The sequence below is a fragment of the Budorcas taxicolor genome, chromosome 16 (genome assembly GCF_023091745.1).
Source record: "Budorcas taxicolor isolate Tak-1 chromosome 16, Takin1.1, whole genome shotgun sequence".
In the NCBI taxonomy this organism is placed as follows: Eukaryota; Metazoa; Chordata; class Mammalia; order Artiodactyla; family Bovidae; genus Budorcas; species Budorcas taxicolor.
Genome location: NC_068925.1, coordinates 4,737,350 through 4,758,798, shown reverse-complemented (window position 1 = coordinate 4,758,798; position 21,449 = coordinate 4,737,350). Strand labels below are relative to the sequence as shown.

General features: G+C 44.3%; 1 protein-coding gene across 1 annotated transcript in view; it reads left to right on the top strand.

Annotated features, from left to right (window-relative positions):
• The window catches only part of DSTYK (dual serine/threonine and tyrosine protein kinase), a 53,090-nt gene that overhangs the window by 24,862 nt on the left and 6,779 nt on the right, over positions 1 to 21,449 (top strand). The window contains exons 3-10 of the mRNA XM_052653449.1: positions 10,409 to 11,078; positions 14,505 to 14,737; positions 15,142 to 15,225; positions 15,880 to 16,056; positions 16,906 to 17,035; positions 17,390 to 17,546; positions 17,979 to 18,111; positions 19,717 to 19,830. Of these exons, the coding sequence (XP_052509409.1) occupies positions 10,409 to 11,078; positions 14,505 to 14,737; positions 15,142 to 15,225; positions 15,880 to 16,056; positions 16,906 to 17,035; positions 17,390 to 17,546; positions 17,979 to 18,111; positions 19,717 to 19,830 (1,698 nt within the window). The remainder of the gene's footprint in view (positions 1 to 10,408; positions 11,079 to 14,504; positions 14,738 to 15,141; positions 15,226 to 15,879; positions 16,057 to 16,905; positions 17,036 to 17,389; positions 17,547 to 17,978; positions 18,112 to 19,716; positions 19,831 to 21,449) is intronic.

Below are 21,449 nucleotides of genomic sequence, written 5' to 3'. Positions count from 1 at the left end.
TGGTGAGAGTTCCCAGCGACGCTCAAGGAATGCATTGTTGTTTCGTCGTTCAGTTGTGTCCGACTCTGGGACCCCGTGGACTATAGCCCGCGAGGCTCCTCTGTCCAGGGTATCTCCCAGGCAAGAATACTGGAGTGAGCTCCCATTTCCTTCTCCAGGGGATCTTCCCGACCCAGAGATTGAAGCCCCATCTCCTGCATTGGCTGGCAGATTCTTTACCACTGAGCCACCAGGGAAACCCCCGTGTATATATAGTAAGCACTCAAGCTGAGTTAACAATTAAGAAGGCTGCTTGGCTGGGAGGGAAGTTAAGATACCTGATCAGTTTTCTCTCTGCACGGTTTAAATATGTATAGATTCTCTTTCATGAGAAATACCCTTCTCTTTTCTTGAAGAATTTTCTAGCCTCCCATGTTCTGTTTCATGTGGTTTGTGAGGCTTCTATAGTAGTGTTTCTTTGGATCTGCTTTATATGGCAGATTTTGATGTGGAAACAGCCACGGACCCCCACATTTCTAACTTTAGACTCCCTTGATGGTGAGCCTCAGAGGGGCCTCAGCCTCTGTGGCGCTCAGGCTCTGCCCTGCCTCTGTCGTCAGACTCCTGTCTCCATTGGCTTACTGCTGGGAGCGTTTCCTAAGCTACCTTGAAGATTTTTCTTGACAGTGAGAAATATCTTTTTTTTAGCTCCAGTTATATTTAGAACCAGAGAATTAGCTCTAAACAGCCCTTCAATTTGGTTCCTAAAAGGGGTCGTAAAGAAAGGAAACATTTAGCTAAAGGAAACCAAGATTGAATCAGGGGAAATCTGATGTTCATTTTTAACTGTCAAATTACTAAAGCAGAATTTCCCTCACCCTCTTACACAATGGTCATTCTTCTAATATGTTACTTTAAAGTCCTCATAAATTAGCCATTTTCCGTTTGTTCCAGAGTAAGGCAACTCACGTGGACCCCATACCACGTGGTACCCACATGGAATACTGCAGTATTCCCAGTTTTTTAGCTCTGGGTCCCCTGAGATTCTCAGTTCATAATTCAACAATAGAGAAATACTGTCAAGCCATTAGTTCCTGAAACCTCATTTAGTGTTAGAACATGGTCATTTTCCAGCTGGCAGTACATTTCACCATTCCGCATGTTCACTAGTTTTGTCTTCATGTACATGCTTCCCCACCGTAACCTTCACCCCCTTTCTGGTGTATCCCTCACCTGCTTTTCTTTTTTGTTCCATTCACAAGTCCAGTGGCACATGGTCGTCTGCCTTAGGATCGCCTCAGTCTGATGGCGTGTGAGTCTAGATGTGTTTTCCCCTGTGCACACCTATAAGAAAAGGAATAAAAAGAAATGGAGGTGGTTAACCTTCCTCAGCCTGAGATGGGATTCCTGCAGCCTGACGGTGGACTTCATCTTCGATGGCTGTTTTGCAGCCGTCAGCGCTCTGCTCTTAGCCTGTTTACCCCTCCCAGGTGTTTTCTGGCCCTGCGGACAAACACGCGTGTCCCATGGCCGCGGAGCTGTCACACCGTCACGGTGACCGGCTCCTGGCGATGTCTGGGAAGGGCTATTTCCGGGGACTTAAGTACACTGATGTTTCCAAGAAAGGCCTAATGACTTGCAAGTAAACTTACTTTTTTCTTTGCTGCTTTGAACTCTAATGAGTTGAAATAGTTAAACTTTCTCTTTATAACCCTCAGTAGCCATCAATGGAAGTAATCTATTTGTCATTTCATGGTGACATTGATATTTTTACTTTTTAATCTTTAAAAATTAAAAGTTGTTTTATTTGGTATATAATTTTTTAGTTGATTTACAGTGTTGTACAGCAAAGTGATTCAGTCTTATATATATGTGTGTATGTGTGTGTACGTCTGTATATATGTTCTTTTTCAAACTCTTCTCCATTATGGTTTTCTGCAGGATGTGGAGTGTAGTTCTCGGTGCTCTACAGTAGAAGCCTCTTGTTTCTCTGTTTTATATGTAGTAGTTTGTATCTGCTAATCCCAGGCTCTTACTTAGTTTATTCCTCCTCACCCACTTTCCTCTTTGGTGACCAGAAGTTTGTTTCCTTTGTCTGCGAGTCTGCTTATGTTTCATAAATAAGTTTATCTGTATCATGTCTTAGATTCTGCATATAAGTGACACCATAGGGCGTCTCTCTTCCTCATTCATTTCACTTGGTGCGATGTGCTCTGGCTCCGTCCAGGCTGCTGCAGATGGCACTGAGTGGCAGTGCACATTGTGTATGTGTGCCCCACCTTCCTCATCCATTCCTCTGTGGATGGGCGCTTGGGGGCCTCCCATGTCCTGGCTGTTGTAAATAGTGCTGCTGAAACATTCGGGTGCCTGGGTGCCTGTGTCTTCTCAAATCATAGTTTTCTCTGGACATATGCCCAGCAGTGGGACTGCTGAATCATAGGGCAACTCTATTTTTGGTTTTTTAAGGAACTTCCATACTGTTCTCCATAGTGGCTATATTAATTTACATTCTTACCAACAGAGTAGGAGGCTTCTCCACACCCTGTTCACCATTTGTTAATTTGTAGAGTTTTTAACGATGGCCCTTCTGACTGGTGTGCGATGGTACCTCTCTGTAGTTTTATTCTGCTGTTGTGATCTATTTTTTAAAAAAACTTTATTGGCATATAGGTGACGTATCATGTGTGAGTTTCGGAGTACAGCAGAGTGAATCAGTCAGACGCATCGCCATTCTTTGTCGGATTCTTTGCCATATAGGGCCTTGCGGAGTGTCGGGTCGAGCTCCTGCGCTGCAGTAGCAGGTCCTCCTTAGCTGCCTCCCTTACGTGTAGCAGTGTGTGTGTGTCGGCCACAGCCTCTCAGTTTGTCCCTCCCCCTCTTCTCCTCTCCGACAGTCCTAAATTTGGTTTCTGCATCTGTGACTCCATTTCTGTTCTGTGAATAAGTTTATTTGTTGCATTCTTGTTCAGATTCCACGCATAAGCAGTATGTACGGGATTCGTCTCTCCGCGCCTGCCTGACCTCACTCAGTGCGACAGTCTCTGGGTCCGCCCACGTTGCTGCAGATGGCATCAGGTCGCTCTTCCTTACGGCTGAGTGATGGTCCCCTGTGTGTGGACCACATCTTCTTTATCCATTCCTCTGTCACCTCCTTCTAGTTTTGATTTGCACTTCTCTAATAATTAGTGACGTTGAGCATCTTTTCATGTGTCTGTTGGCCATCTATATGTCTTCTTTGGAGAAACCTGTATTTAGGTCCTCTCATTTTTTGATTGGGTCATTTGTTTTTTTGGTTATTGAGTTATGTGAGCTATATGTGTATTTTGGAAGTTAAACCCTTGTCAGTCACATCATTTGCAAATATTTTCTCTCAGTCTGTGTATTGTCTTTTCATTTTGATTATTGATTATTCATATTGATGATGATTTTCATTTTGCTGTGGAAAAGCTTATAGGTTTGATTAGGTCCCATTTGTTTATTTTTGCTTTTATTTCTATTGCCTTGGGTTACTGACTCACGAGCTTTCCGGACACTACTTTGCTGAAGAGACAGTCTTTCTCCATTGTATATCTTGTTTCCTTTGTTGGAGATTAATTGACCATAGGTGTGTGGGTCTGTTTCTAAGCTCTCTGTTCTGTCCCATTGATCCATACAGACACTGTTTTTTTTTTTTTAATTTCTCAGCAGTTAATACTTTCACAACCCCAAATCAAAGTAAAAATGACAAGTTTATGCAAAATGTAAACCCTCAAATTTATTAAACATTGTTGCTAGAAAACTGTCTTCTTTCAATTTTTGTTTAATTTTTGGCATTTGTTTTGGTACCTTATGAAACTAAATTTGTTAAGTGTTGCTTACTTTTAAGTTAGATACCATGTCTTCTCTGGAACGTATCTCGATTGAAACGTAAACATACGAAAGAAGTTTGGGTGATAGTCTTTTATCTGACGGTAAGCAGATAGTTTTGGAAAAGAGAGTATATGAATTAGGTCAAAGATGGCCATTTCCAAGGGAAAAAGAACAAAGTTGGAGTAGTATGTGTAAGGGAAATAAAGAATACTATTCTAAAAATATACATTAAAATAAAGAAACCATTATTTTATGGGGCAAAAAGAAAGGGGAACTATAAAAGTAATGTGTTAAAAAAGGATATGGGAAGTTCAGGCAAATGCTGAATATAAGTTCCTTCTAGGCAGTAATTCTGTGTTCTTTGAATTCAACATCTCTCTGCCTTTCCTCTAACACACACTAACATACATAGTGAAATATAACCAATACATTGCTCTTTGCTAACAAACCTGGTAATACTTACTGTAGGTTAATTTACCTATTAAGGATATGTATGCGTTAGAGGCACGATTCTTTTTAAAATCCCTATGCTTGCTCTAGTAGCCTTGATCCCTCTTAAAAAGACTAGCTTAAAGGGCTATTTTCTCAATTCACCACCACTTGTTCGCTTTTGGCCTTCCAAGTTTAACTCTTTGGGAGAAAATCTGGCAGATTATGGTCTTAATCTTCCTTTTTTGAGCAGAGCAGGGGTTTTTACTTGCAGCCAAGATATACTTTTAACACAGAAAGCTAGGACTGTTAGAGTCCCTGAAATCATCTTGTCCATCCTTCATTCTTCTCTCAGAACTTCCCTAACACCAAGCCAGACAATTCCTGGCACAGTGGGCCTCCGTCGCTGTTCATACACAGCAGCTGAGGCTTTGTAGTCAGAGGAGCCTGGGTTTACAGCCCGGCTTGGCTGCTTAACTGTGTGACTGCGGTGCTAGGGCACCCCCCACTTGTAAAACAGAAGTAGTAATCCGTGTGTTTCAGGGCTGGTGTGAGGCTTCCGTGAGAGGCTAGGTGTAAAGCAGCCAGCACAGTGTCTGGCCCTTACTAAGCCTCCCTTTGAATGGACTGAGAGGAGGATTTCCTCCTCTCTCAGACACCCATCTGTTCCCTGACTGCCATCCATACTGGAACTCCTTCCACTGTGAAACTTCAGCCCTTCTGGTTCCTGCTTGGTTGGACTTGTTATTGTGCTCCATTTAGGAGCAAAGTTCTTCATAATTATTATGAAGTGCTGTTGTCATAAAATTAAAGAAGAGAGAGGTGTTATAAAATACAGAGGTTAAAGTTATAAAGTTAAAAGGTAACTTTTACCTTTGTTCAGACACTTCTTTCTTTCTTCTCCATTCTTCTGTTGGCTTTCTTGATGAGTCTAGTGAATGGTGAGAGTCTAATAAATGGTCAGAGAATTCACACTCCCAATTCTGTATCTGTGGGTCCCTGGGTGTTTGAATATCCGCACAGTAGAATGCATGGAGGCTATCCAGTACCTCCCTGTCAACTTGTGTGGTGTCTGGTTCATCACAATGTGAAATCAGATGGTTTTGATCCTTCAGGCTCCGTGCTTGTGAGCTGAGATGCAGACCTAAAGCCTCTGCTTTGATGTGTGTGGGGTCGTACCACACTTCCGCTTTTAGCACGGCGGCCTCATGTTCCTGTGGCTAGTTGAGGGCTTTGGTTGGGATTATGGGTTTCCTCAAGTCTTGTTCTGGTCTGTGAGTTACCACTCCCTACTTTTACTGGCTAGGGAGATGAGCTAGTATCCATTTTATGCTGACTGCTGGGGTGAAGCCCGGGGTTGGCACAGCTGCTTGTGGCCTGTTATATTCTAGAAAGCAGCTCAGCCACAGCTCCCCACTGGAGAGTGTTCAAGAGTCAGGGTGTTTTCTACAGTGTAACAGGAAGAGGGGGCATGCATGGACTGTGTGTGCTCAGTGGTGTCTGAGTCTTTGCAGCACCACGGAGGGATGTATTTGCCTTGCTATATAATTGACATTTAAGAGTGATAGTGATTTCAGAGAACTGTACACAAATGAGGAAGAATCAGCCCCATGTAAAATGGGGAAAACTTCCTATTGTTCTGTGAGAGTGGGCATGGGAGGAGAGTTGATGGGGATGGTCAATGGAACATGGAGACAGGGCCTGGAGTCCGGGATGTGTCAGTTGTTAAGCGAGGGGTAGGACCATATAGTTACGTGCTGCTTTTCTGTGTGATGGAATGAGGTTGCAGAACTGTAGACAAAACAAAGACATTCATGACCGATCTGAGTGTGTGATTGTCTTCTGCTTGAACTGTTGGTTAAGACGACCGTCCGTAGCTATCGCTGAGGGTGTAGTGTGCTGTGAGCCATAGGGAAAGAGTCCTCACCAGTCAGAGCCAGTATTCTTAGGAAGTGGTCAGGCTTCAGTGACTGAACCATTTCTTCTTGGCACTTAGGATAGTGTCATTTTATATTAAAAAAAACAACCAAAGAGGAAAATCCTGGTGTTTGCAGAGTAGCAGTTTGCTTTTTTATTACAGTCTCTTAATCTTGCCAAGAGAATTGATGGTAATATATCAGCTTCTGTAGATTCCACAGATTTGTGCAGATATATTATAAAAGAGATATCTCCTTAGGAATTTTCTGTGACTTAAGATGGGAATTATGGCATACTCTTCTGATTCCCTGGATTCTTCTTCCTTGACTGATTTCAGAGCTTCCTCACTGCTTCATTCTTGGAGTAGACACAAACAGCAGTTCCAGATAAATGTGTGAGATATGGGTTAAAAAATAGACAGTTTTACATATGATGATTGAAAATGGTTTTGAGCAAATAGTAAGGGCATCATTCATTCATCCAGTAATTGCACATATATTTATTGAACGTTCAGTAAGTGCAAACACTGTTCTAAGTGCCAGGAAGGAGTATAGCCTTCCGTGAAATAGTCTGAGGTCAGTCTTCCCTCTCAGGTGGCCGTAATATATGGGCCAAGAACAGGGCTCATCCTCTCTGTGAATTTTTTTTCACTCCCTGTCTCCAGGAGACAGTGTGGCTTCCCTTTTTGTTTATAACCGTCAGGCATGAGTCATCCCTCTGCCGTGAGTGTTGCAGAATCACGTATCACATTCCAGTCTAGTTTGTACTGCTGCCAGGGTCTCAGCCAGTAGCTCTTTTTGCCTGTCTTTCAACAGTCAAGACAGTCAGAACAATGAGACCGACTAAACAAATTAATTAACTGGGGAATGGAGGAGAGAGAGCACGGTACTTGTTTTCTATCCGTTTTTGTTTGTACAAGATATATTGAGGAGTAGATACCTTCTTTCTAGGTGCCAATGCACCAGGCAGTGTCTACCATCAGAGTTCATTTTAGGGGAATTTTTAAAGCTTGATGTATAGCTGACGTATAGTATTATATAAGTTACAGGTAGAAAACGTAGTGGTTCACAATTTTTAAAGGTTGTATTCCATTTATAGTTATTATAAAATATGGGCTATATTCCCTGAAGCTTATTTATTTTATACACAGAAGTTTGTACCTCATAATCCCCGACCCCAATCTTTCCCATCTCTCCTTCCTTGTCCGCACTGGTAACCACTAGTTTTTTGTCTGTGCCTTTGTGTCTGTTTCCTTTTTGTTATAATCACTAGCTTGTTTTATTTCTTGGATGCCACTTGTGCGTGAGATCATGCAGTGTGTGTCTTTCTGTGTCCGTTTCCCTTGGCACAGTGCCCTCCAGGTCCATCCGTGTGCAAATGGGCACATTACATTATTTTTATGGCTGAGTAGTATTCCATTGTGTGTGTGTGTGTGTGTGTGTGTGTGTGTGTGTGTGTATTTTATAGTGAAAGTATTAGTTGCTCAGTCATCCAACTCTGTGACCCCATAAGCTGTAGCCCACCAGATTCCTCTGTCCATGTAATTATCCAGGCAAGAATACTGGAGTGGGTAGCCATTCCCTTCTCCAGGGGATCTGCTGGTCCCATGGATTGAACCCAGGTCCTCCTACATTGCAGACAGATTTTTTTACCATCTGAACCACCATGGAGGTGTAGGGGGTGTGTGTGTGTGTGTGTGTGTGTGTACATATGTACACCACATCTTCTCTATCCACTGAATCCACTGAATTCTTTTTTTTTTTTTTTTCAAAAATGGATTTGCATTTGTGAGCAAATAAAGTCAGCTCTCCTTTACAAAGGATATTGGTTCTGCAGGTGGACTTGGCAGCTTTGGCTACCAAGTTCTGTTGCACACATAACATGGTCCTTTGAGAAAAACCTGGAAATTTACTTTAAAATTTTAAGAAAATCCATCAGATAAACAAGCAGCAAAATTCTTCCTGAAAACTTTCTAAACAATACTTACTTTGGTTTGAATATTTAGACTTTTTTCTCTCAATAGTTCTCTAATAAGTTTGATTGATTTATATCTTTAAAAAGATATATTTAAGACAGAAGCCATTTAACAAAATTTTTAAAAGCCACTGTCACCTATAATTATCTTGTTATAACTTCATTTCTTGAAATTCTCTTCTAGTCTGTAATTACTAAATGTAATTAGAATGTTGGCATTTAAGTGATTGCATGCTATACTTTGGACCTTAAATGTCCTTACGTACCCTCTTTTTTGAGCGTGCCTCGTGAAGCGATTCATACTCCAGCACTGTGACTCAGGGCAGTGAAAGGGGGCTTGTTCCGAATAGCAGAGTGAGTGTCAGATTAGTCTTCCAATCAGAAAACATTCCATGCAGTTTGAGGCACAGGTGAATAGCAGATTTCTTCTTGGCCTAGGCTTGGCTAGAAAGCAAGTAGATTTATACAGTGTTTGCTCAAATTACAAATGATGAGATGCTAAAAGCACTTTTAGGGAGTTCAAAGTGGCCAGCCAAATGAAAGTTCTGTGGCCTACCTGAGAATAAAATTTATGAATTCTTTGTTGAGGAAAAAGGTGAGGCCTTTGTGCTTTAGTGGAATTAAGAGCTTGCTGTCTCTCACTCTCTGTCCTTTAGTACAGGCACACACACCCACACACACACAAACTTACACACAGTACAAGAAACAATAAGCTGGCATTTCCCAGCCCTTCTCCATTGTCTAGAGAAGGAGCTCAAAAAGGCAAACTCTTTAAAACATTTTAGAATTCTGCAAAGGATTGATTTTGAGTCTGCAGACTTCAGAGTTGGTGTGCCTGCAGGGGTAATATAGGCATGAGTCTCCAGATCAATGCTTAGGTCTGGAGCGCCAGGCAAAGTAGGCAATTTCAGAGGTTTAGAGGAGCAAAATTTATTTCCCTCCATATTCCCATATGGATGGAAATGTATGCTCTTAAGTGAGTCGAGATCCTTAGTGAAGAAGTATAATGATAAGCAGAAGCCACTAGCTAGGGAAATGACCTGTTTAGGAGTTGGGTGTATCAGTGATGATTGGGTTCAAACATAGGTAACAATCAGAAAAATAGGGGTTTGCTTAAGCAAGACAGAGGTTAATATATTTTTCCCTTACATAAGTCCAAAGCTAGGCAGTTGAAAGCTGGTGTGGCAGCTCTGTAGTCATCAGAGATCCAAGCTCCCGGTCTCTTTTTGATTCCTCGTCCTCAGGGCTGGCTTCCCCTCTCAGGATTGCCCAGGGCTGTAGGAGGGCCACTGCTGCTCTGTCCTCAGACCTGCGCTCCAGGCAGGAAGGGCAGGGCCAGAGCGTGCACTCGCTTGCAGAGTGTCTTTTGCCCTACCTACTATTGGCTGCCCCTCCATAAAAGACATTGCCTTCCCAATGATGCAGAAGTTAGATACTGAGTAGGCAGACCGTAGTCTCTGCCAGACCAAGTGATCATGAGCATAAAGGTGTTCCTGAGACCTAGATGGCTGAGACCTTGGGATGTTTGCCAACTCTTAAGGTAGGATGGTAATGTTTGACAGATCTAACCTTTAGTTTGCTGCTTGATTGATTGATTCAGCAGTATTAAGGACTTACTCTATACCAGGCACTGAAATTACAGGAGTCAAAAAGATAGACATGTTCCCTCTCTCGGAAGAGTTTATAGGCTAATTGGGGGAAAAAAAACTTGTTTTTAAATAAATAAATTATAAGTATATAAGTGTATTGACTATTAAGAGAAGGAGAAGTAGAGAGTACTCCCCTAATAGGGATTTCTTATTAGGAAAGACTCCAGAAGGGTATGACACTGTATACACTGAGATTTAAAGGATGCATGGGAGTTAGAAAGTTGGGGATGAGTCAGTTTAGAAAGAGGGGGAGGAATGTTCCAGCCAGATCCACTCCCAGTCTAAGAGTTCTTTCTTCATCAGAGGGAATCAGCGGGAGTTTCCAAAGCAACAAAAGGGACTCCAGGTTCTTTTTTTATCTAAAATGGCTGAAAGGACTGCCATCCTTTCTACTTACTTGTTTTTTCACTGTCTCTTGATGAGTGCCTGCCTGCTTAGGTGGCACCAGGGAGTGTTGGTAACCGAGGAAGGAGGGGGACAAGTGATTGGGGCATATACTGAAGCCCAGTTGCCCGATCATAGATCTGCATTTTGGTCTCAATGTGGGACTCTGGGGAGGCAAGGACTGGTTCTGAGCCTGAAGTGCTGATATGACCCCGTTCCCCTTCCAGGAAGTGGACATTGTGGTAGCACCGTGCCAAGGCCTCCGGCCCACAGTGGATGTTCTGGGTGACTTGGTGAATGATTTCTTGCCTGTGATAACCTATGCACTCCACAAAGATGAACTCTCTGAGAGGGATGAGCAAGAGCTTCAGGAAATCCGAAAGTATTTCTCCTTTCCCATATTCTTTTTCAAAGTGCCGAAGCTGGGCTCGGAGATAATCGACTCCTCCACTGAAAAAATGGAGAGTGAAAGGTCGCCGCTTCATCGCCAGCTGACTGACCTGGGCTATCTGAGCAGCGGCCACTGTAACTGTGGGGCCCCCGGCCAGGACGCCAGAGCTCACAGCATGTTGGTGGAGCACAGCGAGAAGCTGAGACTCTTGAACGCGTTTTCTCACCAGGTGCTGCAGACTCGCCTGGTGGACGCAGCCAAGGCCCTGAATCTGGTGCACTGCCGCTGCCTGGACATCTTCATTAACCAGGCTTTTGACATGCAGCGGGACCTGCAGATCACGCCCAAACGTCTGGAGTACACTCGGAGAAAGGAGAATGAGCTGTACGAATCACTGATGAATATTGCCAACCGGAAGCAAGAGGAAATGAAGGACATGATCGTTGAGACTCTTAACACCATGAAGGAGGAACTTCTGGATGATGCCGCCAACATGGAGTTCAAAGGTGGGTCCTAGAGAGAGCTTGGTAGGATGCAGGAACTGGGGCATCCTCGAACCCTTTCCAGCTGGTGTAGAGTACATCAATTCTGAAGCCCAAAGGAACCTACCCCGATGGGGCCCATTAGCAGCAGCCTACCTGAAATCATTGAGTGAGGTTGGCCTCTCTTGTTCTGAGAGGCCTTCTTGGAAAAATCTGCCATCATTCCTTCCTATTTGATAAACTCATCCCAATACTGCTCTTTGGTCTCCAGTTCTCATTTGTATCCCCTTGCCTTAAGACTGGAGGAGAGCTGCTTGAAGGATGTCTCTGAGTCACGCTTTCACCCTGACTCCTTTGTCATGGCCCATGCTGCTTTGCTGGGTCTTTTTTGTGTGTCATGGTCTCTTTTTCTTTTCAGGGTGCTCCTGAGACCTAACTCAGAAGGATTTCCCAAAGGAGCAGTTTTTGCTTTTCCGGCATTCCTATCCTTCATGAATAACTGTTAACAAAACTGGGCCAATTGCTTAGTCATGTCTTTTGGTATCTGAGGTCTGGGTGCTACTGACTTTGTATAGTGACTCCTGCGTGAACATTAGCTCTCAGTTCAGTTCAGTTGCTCAGTCATGTCCAACTCTTTTTGACCCCATGGACTACAGCACACCAGGCCTCCCTGTCCAGCACCAACTCCTGGAGTTTTCTCAAACTCATGTCCATTGAGTCAGTGATGCCATCCAACCATCTCATCCTCTGTCATCCCCTTCTCCTCCTGCCTTCAGTCTTTCCCAGCATCAGGGTCATTTCCAGTGAGTCAGCTCTTCACATCAAGTGGTCAAAGTATTGGAGTTTCAGCTTCAGCATCAGTCCTTCCAGTGAATATTCAGGACTGATTTCCTTTAGGATTGACTGGTTGGATTTCCTTGCAGTCCAAGGGACTCTCAAGAATCTTCTCCAACACCACAGTTCAAAAGCATCAATTCTTTGATGCTAAGCTTTCTTTATAGTCCAGCTCTCACATCCATACATGACTACTAAAAAAAACCATAGCTTTGACTAGACAGGCCTTGCCGACAAAGTAATGTCTCTGCTTTTGAATATACTATCTAGGTTGGTCATAACTTTTTTCCAAGGAGTAAGCATCTTTTAATTTCATGGCTGCAGTCACCATCTGCAGTGATTTTGGAGCCCAAGAAAATGAAGTCTGTCACTGTTTCCATTGTTTCCCCATCTATTTGCCATGAAGTGATGGAACTGGATGTCATAATCTTAGTTTTTTGAATGTTGAGTTTTAAGCCCAACTGTTTCACTCTCCTCTTTCACTTTCATCAAGAGGCTCTTTAGTTCCTCTTTACATTCTGTCATAAGGGTGGTGTCATCTGCATATCTGAGGTTATTGATATTTTTCCTGGCAGTCTTGATTCCAGCTTGTGCTTCATCCAGCCTGGTATTTCTCATTATGTACCCTGCATATAAGTTAAATAAATAGGGTAACAATGTACAGCCTTGATGTACTCCTTCCCCAATTTGAAACCATTCCGTTGTTTCATGTCCAATTCTAACTGATGCTTCTTGACCTGTATACAGATTTCTCAGGAGCCGGTAAGGTGGTCTGGTATTCCCATCTCTTGAAGATTTTTCCACAGTTTGTTGTGATCCACACAGTCAAAGGCTTTGGCATAATCAATAAAGCAGAAGTAGCTGTTTTTCTGGAATTGTCTTGCTTTCTCTGTGATTCCAAGGGATGTTGGCAATTAGATCTCTGGTTCCTCTGCCTTTTTAAATCCAGCTTGAACATCTGGAAGTTCTCAGTTCATGTACTGTTGAAGCCTGGCTTACAGAATTTTGAGCATTGCTTTGCTAGGTGTGAGATGAGTGCAGTGGTGCAGTAGTTTGAACATTCTTTGCAATTGCCTTTCTTTGGGATTGGAATGAAAACGGACCTTTTCCAGTCCTGTGGCCACTGCTAAGTTTTCCAAATTTGCTGGCATATTGAGTGCAGCACTTTAACAGCATCATCTTTGAAGATTTGAAAGAGCTCAACTGGAATTCCATCAGCTCCTCTAGCTTTGTTTGTAGTGATGCTTCCTAAGGCCCACTTGACTTCGCACTCCAGGATGTCTGGCTCTAGGTGAGTGATCACACCATTATGGTTATCTGGGTCATGAAGATCTTTTTTGAATAGTTCTTCTGTGTTTTCTTGCCACCTCTTCTTAATATCTTCTGCTTCTGTTAGGTCCATACCATTTCTGTCCTTTATTGTGCCCATCTTTGTATGAAAGTTTCCCTTGGTAGCTCTGATTTTCTTGAAGAAATCTCTAGTCTTTCCCATTCTGTTGTTTTCCTCATTTCTTTTCATTGATCACTGAGGAAGGGTTTCTTATCTCTCCTGCTGTTTTTGGAACTCTGCATTCAGATGGGTATATCTTTCCTTTTCTCCTTTGCCTTTTGCTTCTCTTCTCTTCTCAGTTATTTGTAAGGCCTCCTTAGACAACCATTCTGCCTTTTTGCATTTCTTTTTCTTGGGGATGGTCTTGATCACTGCCTTCTGTACAATGTCACAAACTTCCATCCATAGTTCTTAACAGTAGAACAGCCTCCATAGGTGGGTTCCGCTTATTGCTATTTTCTAGACAAGGGAATCAAGACTCAGATAGCTTCAGTAATTTGCTCAAGGTCGCACAGATACTAAGTAGCAGAGGCAGAACTTGAATCTAGACGGCCTGATTCCTGAGCTCATACTCATAATTTCCACACTTACTGCTGCTTTATCGATTCCCTGTTATTGATGTTACCATCTTCCTGGGAACCAGCTTCAGAACCTCAGCATGAGGACTTCCCTGGAGGTCCAGAGGTTCAGACTCTGCACTTCCAATGCAAGGATACACATTGTGTATCCTTGAGGCAATAACAGCGTTCCAGTTTTACTTTTTATTTCTCTAGTAATTGATTAGAATTGAATTCTTGACTCTTGTATTTTTCTCATTAATATGCTAGGAAGTGTGAAATATTACGAAGATTAGAGGCTTTGGAATTCATCAGCTTTGCGTTCAAATGCTAGGTATATTATTCCCTAACTCTACCATCCCCTCCCAGTGCCCAGTTTATTCTCTTTTTGAGGCTTTTTCCTGACTTATCAAATGTAACCAGTGATACCCTTCTGACGTTGTTGTTAGGGTTAAATTAGATCAGATACGTAAAACACTTCCTCCCCTTCTGTAAATGTGATGCAAGAGCTGACAGATCAGCAGGTTCATTCTGTACACAGGTGCTCCTTCAGGACTCGTAGACACCTCAGAGGGCTGAGGGTTGCGTGGCCCCTCATGTTGAGAGTCAGAGGCAGTCAGCCATGTGTGCTTTGTGGCCGGCAGCATGCTAGCTCCTTGGGCCCAGCTTTATTCAGTGTGCCTGCCCATTCCCCTCACAACCAACTAGCTTTTTGCTGTGCCTCCATAGATGTCATTGTCCCTGAGAATGGAGAACCAGTGGGCACCAGAGAGATCAAATGCTGCATCCGACAGATCCAGGAGCTCATCATTTCCCGGCTTAATCAAGCAGTGGCTAACAAGCTGATCAGCTCCGTGGATTACCTACGTGAGAGCTTCGTTGGAACCCTGGAACGGTGTCTGCAGAGCCTGGAGAAGTCTCAGGATGTCTCAGTTCACATCACCAGTAATTATCTCAAACAGGTACTCAGAGGGTAGTTAAGAGCTGGCCACAGATAACACATGAAACAGAATCCACCCACGAGCCCAGCGTCAAGTTAGCCAAGAATTTCCCTTTCAGTCTTTTTGCCAGTCCAGTTTGAATTTTGTTTTCCTGTCTCATGACCACTGTCTGTGGGAGGTGCTTGTGAACTGTCAGGTTGCAGTTCAGCCAATGAGCAAGATGATGAAGATGAAGTAGAGGGGTCCCATTGGCCACAAAACAGATGACCACCCTGCCTTGACTCTGCACATACACTGAGGGGTAGATTTGGGAACCTTGAAACTGGACCATGTTCTTGAAATAAATATCATTTGTTGCATTTTTAATTAGCCACTTTAGTCAGGGCATATATATATTGACTTTCTTACTGTGTCTTCTTTTTCAGGTCTTAAATGCTGCCTATCATGTTGAAGTCACATTTCACTCAGGGTCCTCAGTTACAAGGATGCTATGGGAGCAAATCAAACAGGTAGAGGTTTTTTAGGGAAAGAGTTTTCAGCCCCTAATTGGCTCAAATGAATCTTGGTCGCTCCAGCAGGAACTAATGTCTAGGATATCTCTCCTAGACAAACTGATATCTGTCAGTATAGGTGGCCGTTTGTCCTGATTTTCCTGCCTGGGGAAGTTCTGATTTATGCCTGTTCTGAAATAATTACTAACAGTGTCCCCTTTAACTCTTAAAAGTGATGTATCTAAATGATATTTTATGGAGCCATAAAACTCTACTTCTCTAGCTTTTTGGTGTTTCTTTTCCCCAGCCTAAGTGTTTTCTCAGAACCAGGCTTTGTTACCAAAGACCATGAGTATGATGTATTTTCTGGTATTCAGTCTGGTTCTTATATTGAATTATTTGCTGGCTTTAGAAAGGGATTTATCAGGCACCCCCAGTACATTGTGAATGTATTGAGGATTCATGAACAATGCATTCCAAGCCTAATGTTCTTTGATGCTTTCCATTGGACTGAGCCCCAATTTTGTGGTAGGTGAAATTGGAGAGGGGTGTTGAACATCATACAGCTCTTGTCTTAAGATCCTGGCCTGCTGAATGGGTAATCCAGCGAGGAAGGGGTTCTAGTGGTCCCTGTCTCCACCCCTCAGTGTTCTCACTGCCCCATCCTGACAGATCATCCAGCGCATCACTTGGGTGAGCCCACCTGCCATCACACTGGAGTGGAAGAGGAAGGTGGCCCAGGAAGCCATCGAGAGCCTCAGTGCCTCCAAGCTGGCCAAAAGCATTTGCAGCCAGTTCAGGACTCGGCTCAACAGTTCTCACGAGGCCTTTGCAGCTTCCTTGCGGCAGGTGAGTCTTAGGAAGGGCGATGCAGCCGGATCAAGCAGAGAGGCGCCTCATCTGCTGTGGAGTGCTTTATCTACTGCCCTCCATGTAATTGTTTAAAAATCGTCAGTATATTTTCTTTCTGTTGTGTTAGAGGATAATACTCAGTTACAGGGTGTTTCATCGACAAACGTTTCATGTGGATGTTTTTCTAACTCGAGAGAGAATGGAGAAAATGCAGTTAATTTCTCCTCACTTCACTGAGTGAGGAATGAAAATCAAGGGGTAGGAATTTTATATGAGTTTATATAGTATTTTAGGAATGAGGGACAAAAAGGGATGGCACTCCAGCTTCCATGTGTGTGCTTAGTCACTCAGTCATGTCCGACTCTTTGCAGCCCTGTGGACTGCAACTTGCCAGGCTCCGTGGGGATTCTCCAGGCAAGAATACTGGAGTGGGTTGCCATGCCCTCCTTCAGAGGATCTTCCCAACCCAGGGGTCAAACCCAGGTCTCCTGCACCACAGGCAGATTCTTTACTGTCTGAGCCACCCGGGAAGCCCCCAGCTTTCATAGTAGTTTGCAGTTATGTGGCATTTGCTTGCACCTTTAGGATGTGTGTGGTTGTGTGCAGGTGCATATGTGTACATGTTTGTGGGGGGGAGGGTGGGTAGATGTGATTATACATCCAGGAGGAAAATATTATTACTTAATGAGTGCTTACTACCTGCCAACCCCTGAGTTGCGTTACATGCATCTTCCTTAATTCTCACAGTTACCCTCATGAGGTAGATATTGTTATCCCTATAATAGGCAAGGAAGCCAAAGCTGGGGACCTGATAAGCCATATTTCTTTCTTCTTTTTCTGTCCCAGCTGGAAGCTGGCCACTCAGGCCGGTTGGAGAAAACCGAAGATCTATGGCTGAAGGTTCGGAAAGATCATGCTCCCCGCCTGGCACGCCTTTCGCTGGAAAGCCGTTCTTTACAGGATGTCTTACTGCATCGTGAGTCCTTACTTTTTCCCTAGGAAATGGGAGGAGGCTTCTGAATACCTAACGTCCTCAGGCCCAACCTCGAAGAATCCCACTGTCTAAAGCTTGCAAAGCTGTCTAAACATCTACTATTTTTGAGTTTCTGATGAAGTCTGCTTGGTCCTGCTGTTTATATAGTTCAGATGACACAACCGCAGTTTATTTAAATTAAAGCAGTTAGGTTACTACTGGTTTACAAAACATCCACATTTCTTCCCCTGGCATAGTTATGACTTCCTGCTTCTAAGCAGGTCCGTGTCTGAGAATCTTAGGAGTCAGTTGCCCAGCAAGTTCACATCCTTCCTGCCTTATCTCTGTCCCTTACAGGTAAACCTAAACTGGGGCAGGAGCTGGGCCGGGGCCAGTACGGCGTGGTGTACCTGTGTGACAACTGGGGGGGCCACTTCCCTTGTGCCCTCAAGTCGGTTGTCCCTCCAGATGAGAAGCACTGGAATGACCTAGCTTTGGAGTTCCACTACATGAGGTAAGTTCTGGTCTCAGTCAGCTTTGTGGGGACCAGTTCTTCTAGAGAAGAACCTAGAGACCTCGTATAGATGTTGCACCAAGAGATACAGCGCGCCCTGTCTCTCCGTTCCGCCTCACAGTGTTGTAGGCCAGCGTTTCGGTGTCAGGTCCAGAACGTGCTCTCTTCGAGGCCTTTACTCCTTTCCCTGCCCTTCCCCCAATCCTAATTCTTAGACACATCCTTATATTTGCCTTTCTTCCTTAGTCCTCAAGGCCTGTCCCCTTTCAGATTCTATAATTCTCTGTCCTTGTTAGAAAGGCCATTCTCTTTGCCCTCTCTGTCCTGAGGGCCATTACTCTGGGCCTGGACTAAGCATGGTCCCCCGTGGTGACGTGCCACTCGAGGGTATTACCTAAGTGCTCTAGCCCAGGCCTCTCCGCTCCTCACCAGGTCTCTGCCAAAGCACGAGCGCTTGGTGGATCTGCACGGCTCTGTCATCGACTACAGCTACGGCGGTGGCTCCAGCATCGCCGTGCTGCTCATCATGGAGCGGCTGCACCGGGACCTCTACACGGGACTGAAGGTGAGGGCCAGCGGGTGGCCAGCTGGCAGCCAGGTTCACGGGCTCCATTCTGGCCTTTCCTCCCTTCTTCCTGATTCAGAGCCTCTAGCTCTCATAAGACATTTTTAGAGTAATCAAACTTTATTACCTTCAGTTCCAAAACCCTAAAAACTGTCTCAGAAGTTGTTCTTGGCCCCGTTTTATATCTAGAGTACTGCAATTCACTGTTTTTACCTGTTGTGGTAATAGTAAGAATCTAGGCCACACAGAGAAGCAGAAAAGCTCCCTATAACTCTACTGTTCTTTCTTTTTTGTTCTCTGTGAATTAAACCAGCTTTTTCGTCAACAGATATTTATTAGTGGTTACTTTGTACAAGGCCTTGTATTAAGCAACATAAGAGGATATCAAAAAACATATAATTTGAAAAAAATATATATATATATATTTTGGCCAGGACTTTAAAAAAAATTGTAGTCAGTGATCATTTCATGAACAGGTGGCGTTTGGGTTTGATAATACCCTGGTGGGTAAAATTTGGGCAGATGCTGCTGGAAAGAAGAAGTTATACCAGGGGAAGAAATAGGCTAGTGCCCAGGATATGTGAAGGACACTATGACTGTGTTGGAGCAGGTGGTTCATTTGGGGAATAGAGGGGAAATGATATGCAAAGAAGTGCTGGGAACAAATTATAGAAGACCAAAACTGTTAAGAATTCCATAAAATTCAAATTCCCTTGTAGACAGTGAGAAGCAAAAGATTTCGAACGAAGGTAAAAATGTTCTCAGTTGAGTGCTGAGTTCCCCTCGTCTAAAACAGCCCGCAGCAGGGAAATAGGGAGGTTTCTTTTGTTTGTCGTCTACACTGGAGCTAGAAAAGCTAACCCCAGAGTGTCTGGTAGGTTTCTTCTGACAGGTGCCTCTTTTCCCAGTTTATATGGAAGCTTTCAGAAGTAAGACAGAAGAATCTTCAGAAATGCTTGCAGGAGCCATGAGAAACCAACCAAATGAAGAAAAGGACTCTCCAAGTGGCTTCCCTTCTTCATTTCAGGGGAGTTAGGCTCAGCACCTTGAGGTGCTTTTCCATAAGTGGGTTAGAGAACCATGTATGGGCTTCTGGATAAGTGATATAACACTCTCCAGAATTCAGAAGACCCTAACTTGGATCCTTGCTGGACGTAACATGAATGACTCTGGCATTTGAATCCATAAAACCAAACCTGGACTAACCAGGCCTACAAAGCAACAGAAGGAAACCTGCCTGAGAGTCCTGGAAATGCTCCCTCTGCGTCTCTGGCAGTTCTAGAGTTTATTCAGGTTAGAGATGAGCCCATGCCTTCAGGTGTCTGGTTGTGGCTCTCCTGGTCACCTGTGGGCCCACATCCAGCTGCCTCAGTGCTCCCTCCAGGAGACTTGCTCTGGCCCTTGCAGCTTGCCTTTCCTTGCTTTCCCTTTGTTTCCCTCTCCTGGCTGCCTTCCTCTTCCCTTGTTTTTATCCACTTCTCTGCTCGTGTGCCCTAGTGTGCACAGTCTTCTCAGTACCTCACAGAGGAACTCTTGGTTGGTATAAGCGAGTTGGGTTGAGGAGTCGTCCTGTTGGTGACATGTAAACCCTTTTGTCTCCCCAAGGCTGGGCTGGCCCTGGAGACCCGTTTGCAGATAGCCCTAGATGTTGTGGAGGGAATCCGCTTCCTGCACAGCCAGGGGCTTGTCCACCGTGATGTCAAACTGAAAAATGTGCTGGTAAGTAAGAGCTGTTTCCCCAGGGTAACTCCCTGTCTCTGCGTGTAAGTGACCTTTGGAAGGAGGTACACATACATCAGGGCTTCCCTAGTGGCTCAGATAGTAAAGAATCTGCCTGCAGCGGAGGAGACTCATGTCTAGGAGACGAGTCCTAGGTTGGGAAGACCCCCTAGAGGAGGGAACGGTTATTCACTCCAGTATTCTTGCCTGGAGAATTCCACGGACAGAGGAGCCTGGCTAGCTACTCTCCATAGGGTCTCAAAGAGTCGGACACAACTGAGTGACTAATACTTTCACACATAAATATAAATTTGTTCACAGGAAAAGACTGGGGTGAGAGTAGAACAATTCACAGCAGAATGGATGGATGGTATCTTGGACTTGCAGCTTAGGGAAGAATTGCGTCATAGGTCTAGCTTATATTGCTTAAGGTTTTTTCTCCTAACCCTGGTGAGAAAATTTAAACTTACAGAGAAGCTAAAAAAGTGGTATGATGAAGACCCACATACTGCTCGTTCAGATTCATATTCTTTCTCCTAGTGTGGCTGTCTTTGTCTCTGTCTCTCTCTCTCTTCACCTGCATATGCACACACATTTTTTTACTAAACTATATGAGAGTAAGTTGCAGATAAAGGTCTTCTTCTAGGGAATTCCCTGGTGACCCATGGCTAAGACTCTGTGCTACCAATGCAGGAGGCCCAGGTTCGATCCCTGGTCAGGGAACTGGATTCACATAATTGCAACTAAGAGTTCTCATGTTGCAACTAAAGACCCTGCATGCCACAACAAAGATTGAAGCTCCCAAGTGCTGCAGCCAAGGCTGGGAGCAGCTAAACTGATTTAAAATAAACTTTGCTCCCAAATACTTCAGCTTGTATCTCTTAAGGAAAAGACATTCTTCCACATAATTAAAATGCCATTATTGGGGCTTCCTTGGTGGCTCAGTGGTAAAGAATCCACCTGCCAGTGCAGGAGACACAGGAGGAGTGGATTTGATCCCTGAGTTGGGAAGATCCCCTGGAGGAGGAAATGGCAACCCACTCCAGTATTCTTGCCTGGGAAATTCCATGGACAGAGGAGCCTGGCAGGCTTCAATCCATGGGGTCATAAAGAGTTGGACAGGACTGATATGCAGAGTACATCGTGAGAAACGCTGGGCTGGAAGAAGCACAGGCTGGAATCAAGATTGCCGGGAGAAATATCAATAACCTCAGATATGCAGATGACACCACCCTTGTGGCAGAAAGTGAAGAGGAACTAAAAAGCCTCTTGATGAAAGTGAAGGAGGAGAGTGAAAAAGCTGGCTTAAAGCTCAACATTCAGAATTGTGTTCACAGCCACCGCCGCGCCGCCGTTGCTCTCCAACGCCAGCGCCGCCTCTAGCTCGCCGAGCTCCAGCCCAAGGAGAAGGGGGGTAAGTAAGGAGGTCTCTACACTATGGCTCGTACAAGGCAGACTGCCTGCAAATCGACTGGTGGTAAAGCACCAAGGAAGCAACTCACTACAAAAGCCCCTCTCAAGAGTGCGCCCTCTACTGGAGGGGTGAAGAAACCTCATCGTTACAGGCCTGGTACTGTGGCACTCCGTGAAATTAGACATTATCAGAAGTCCACTGAACT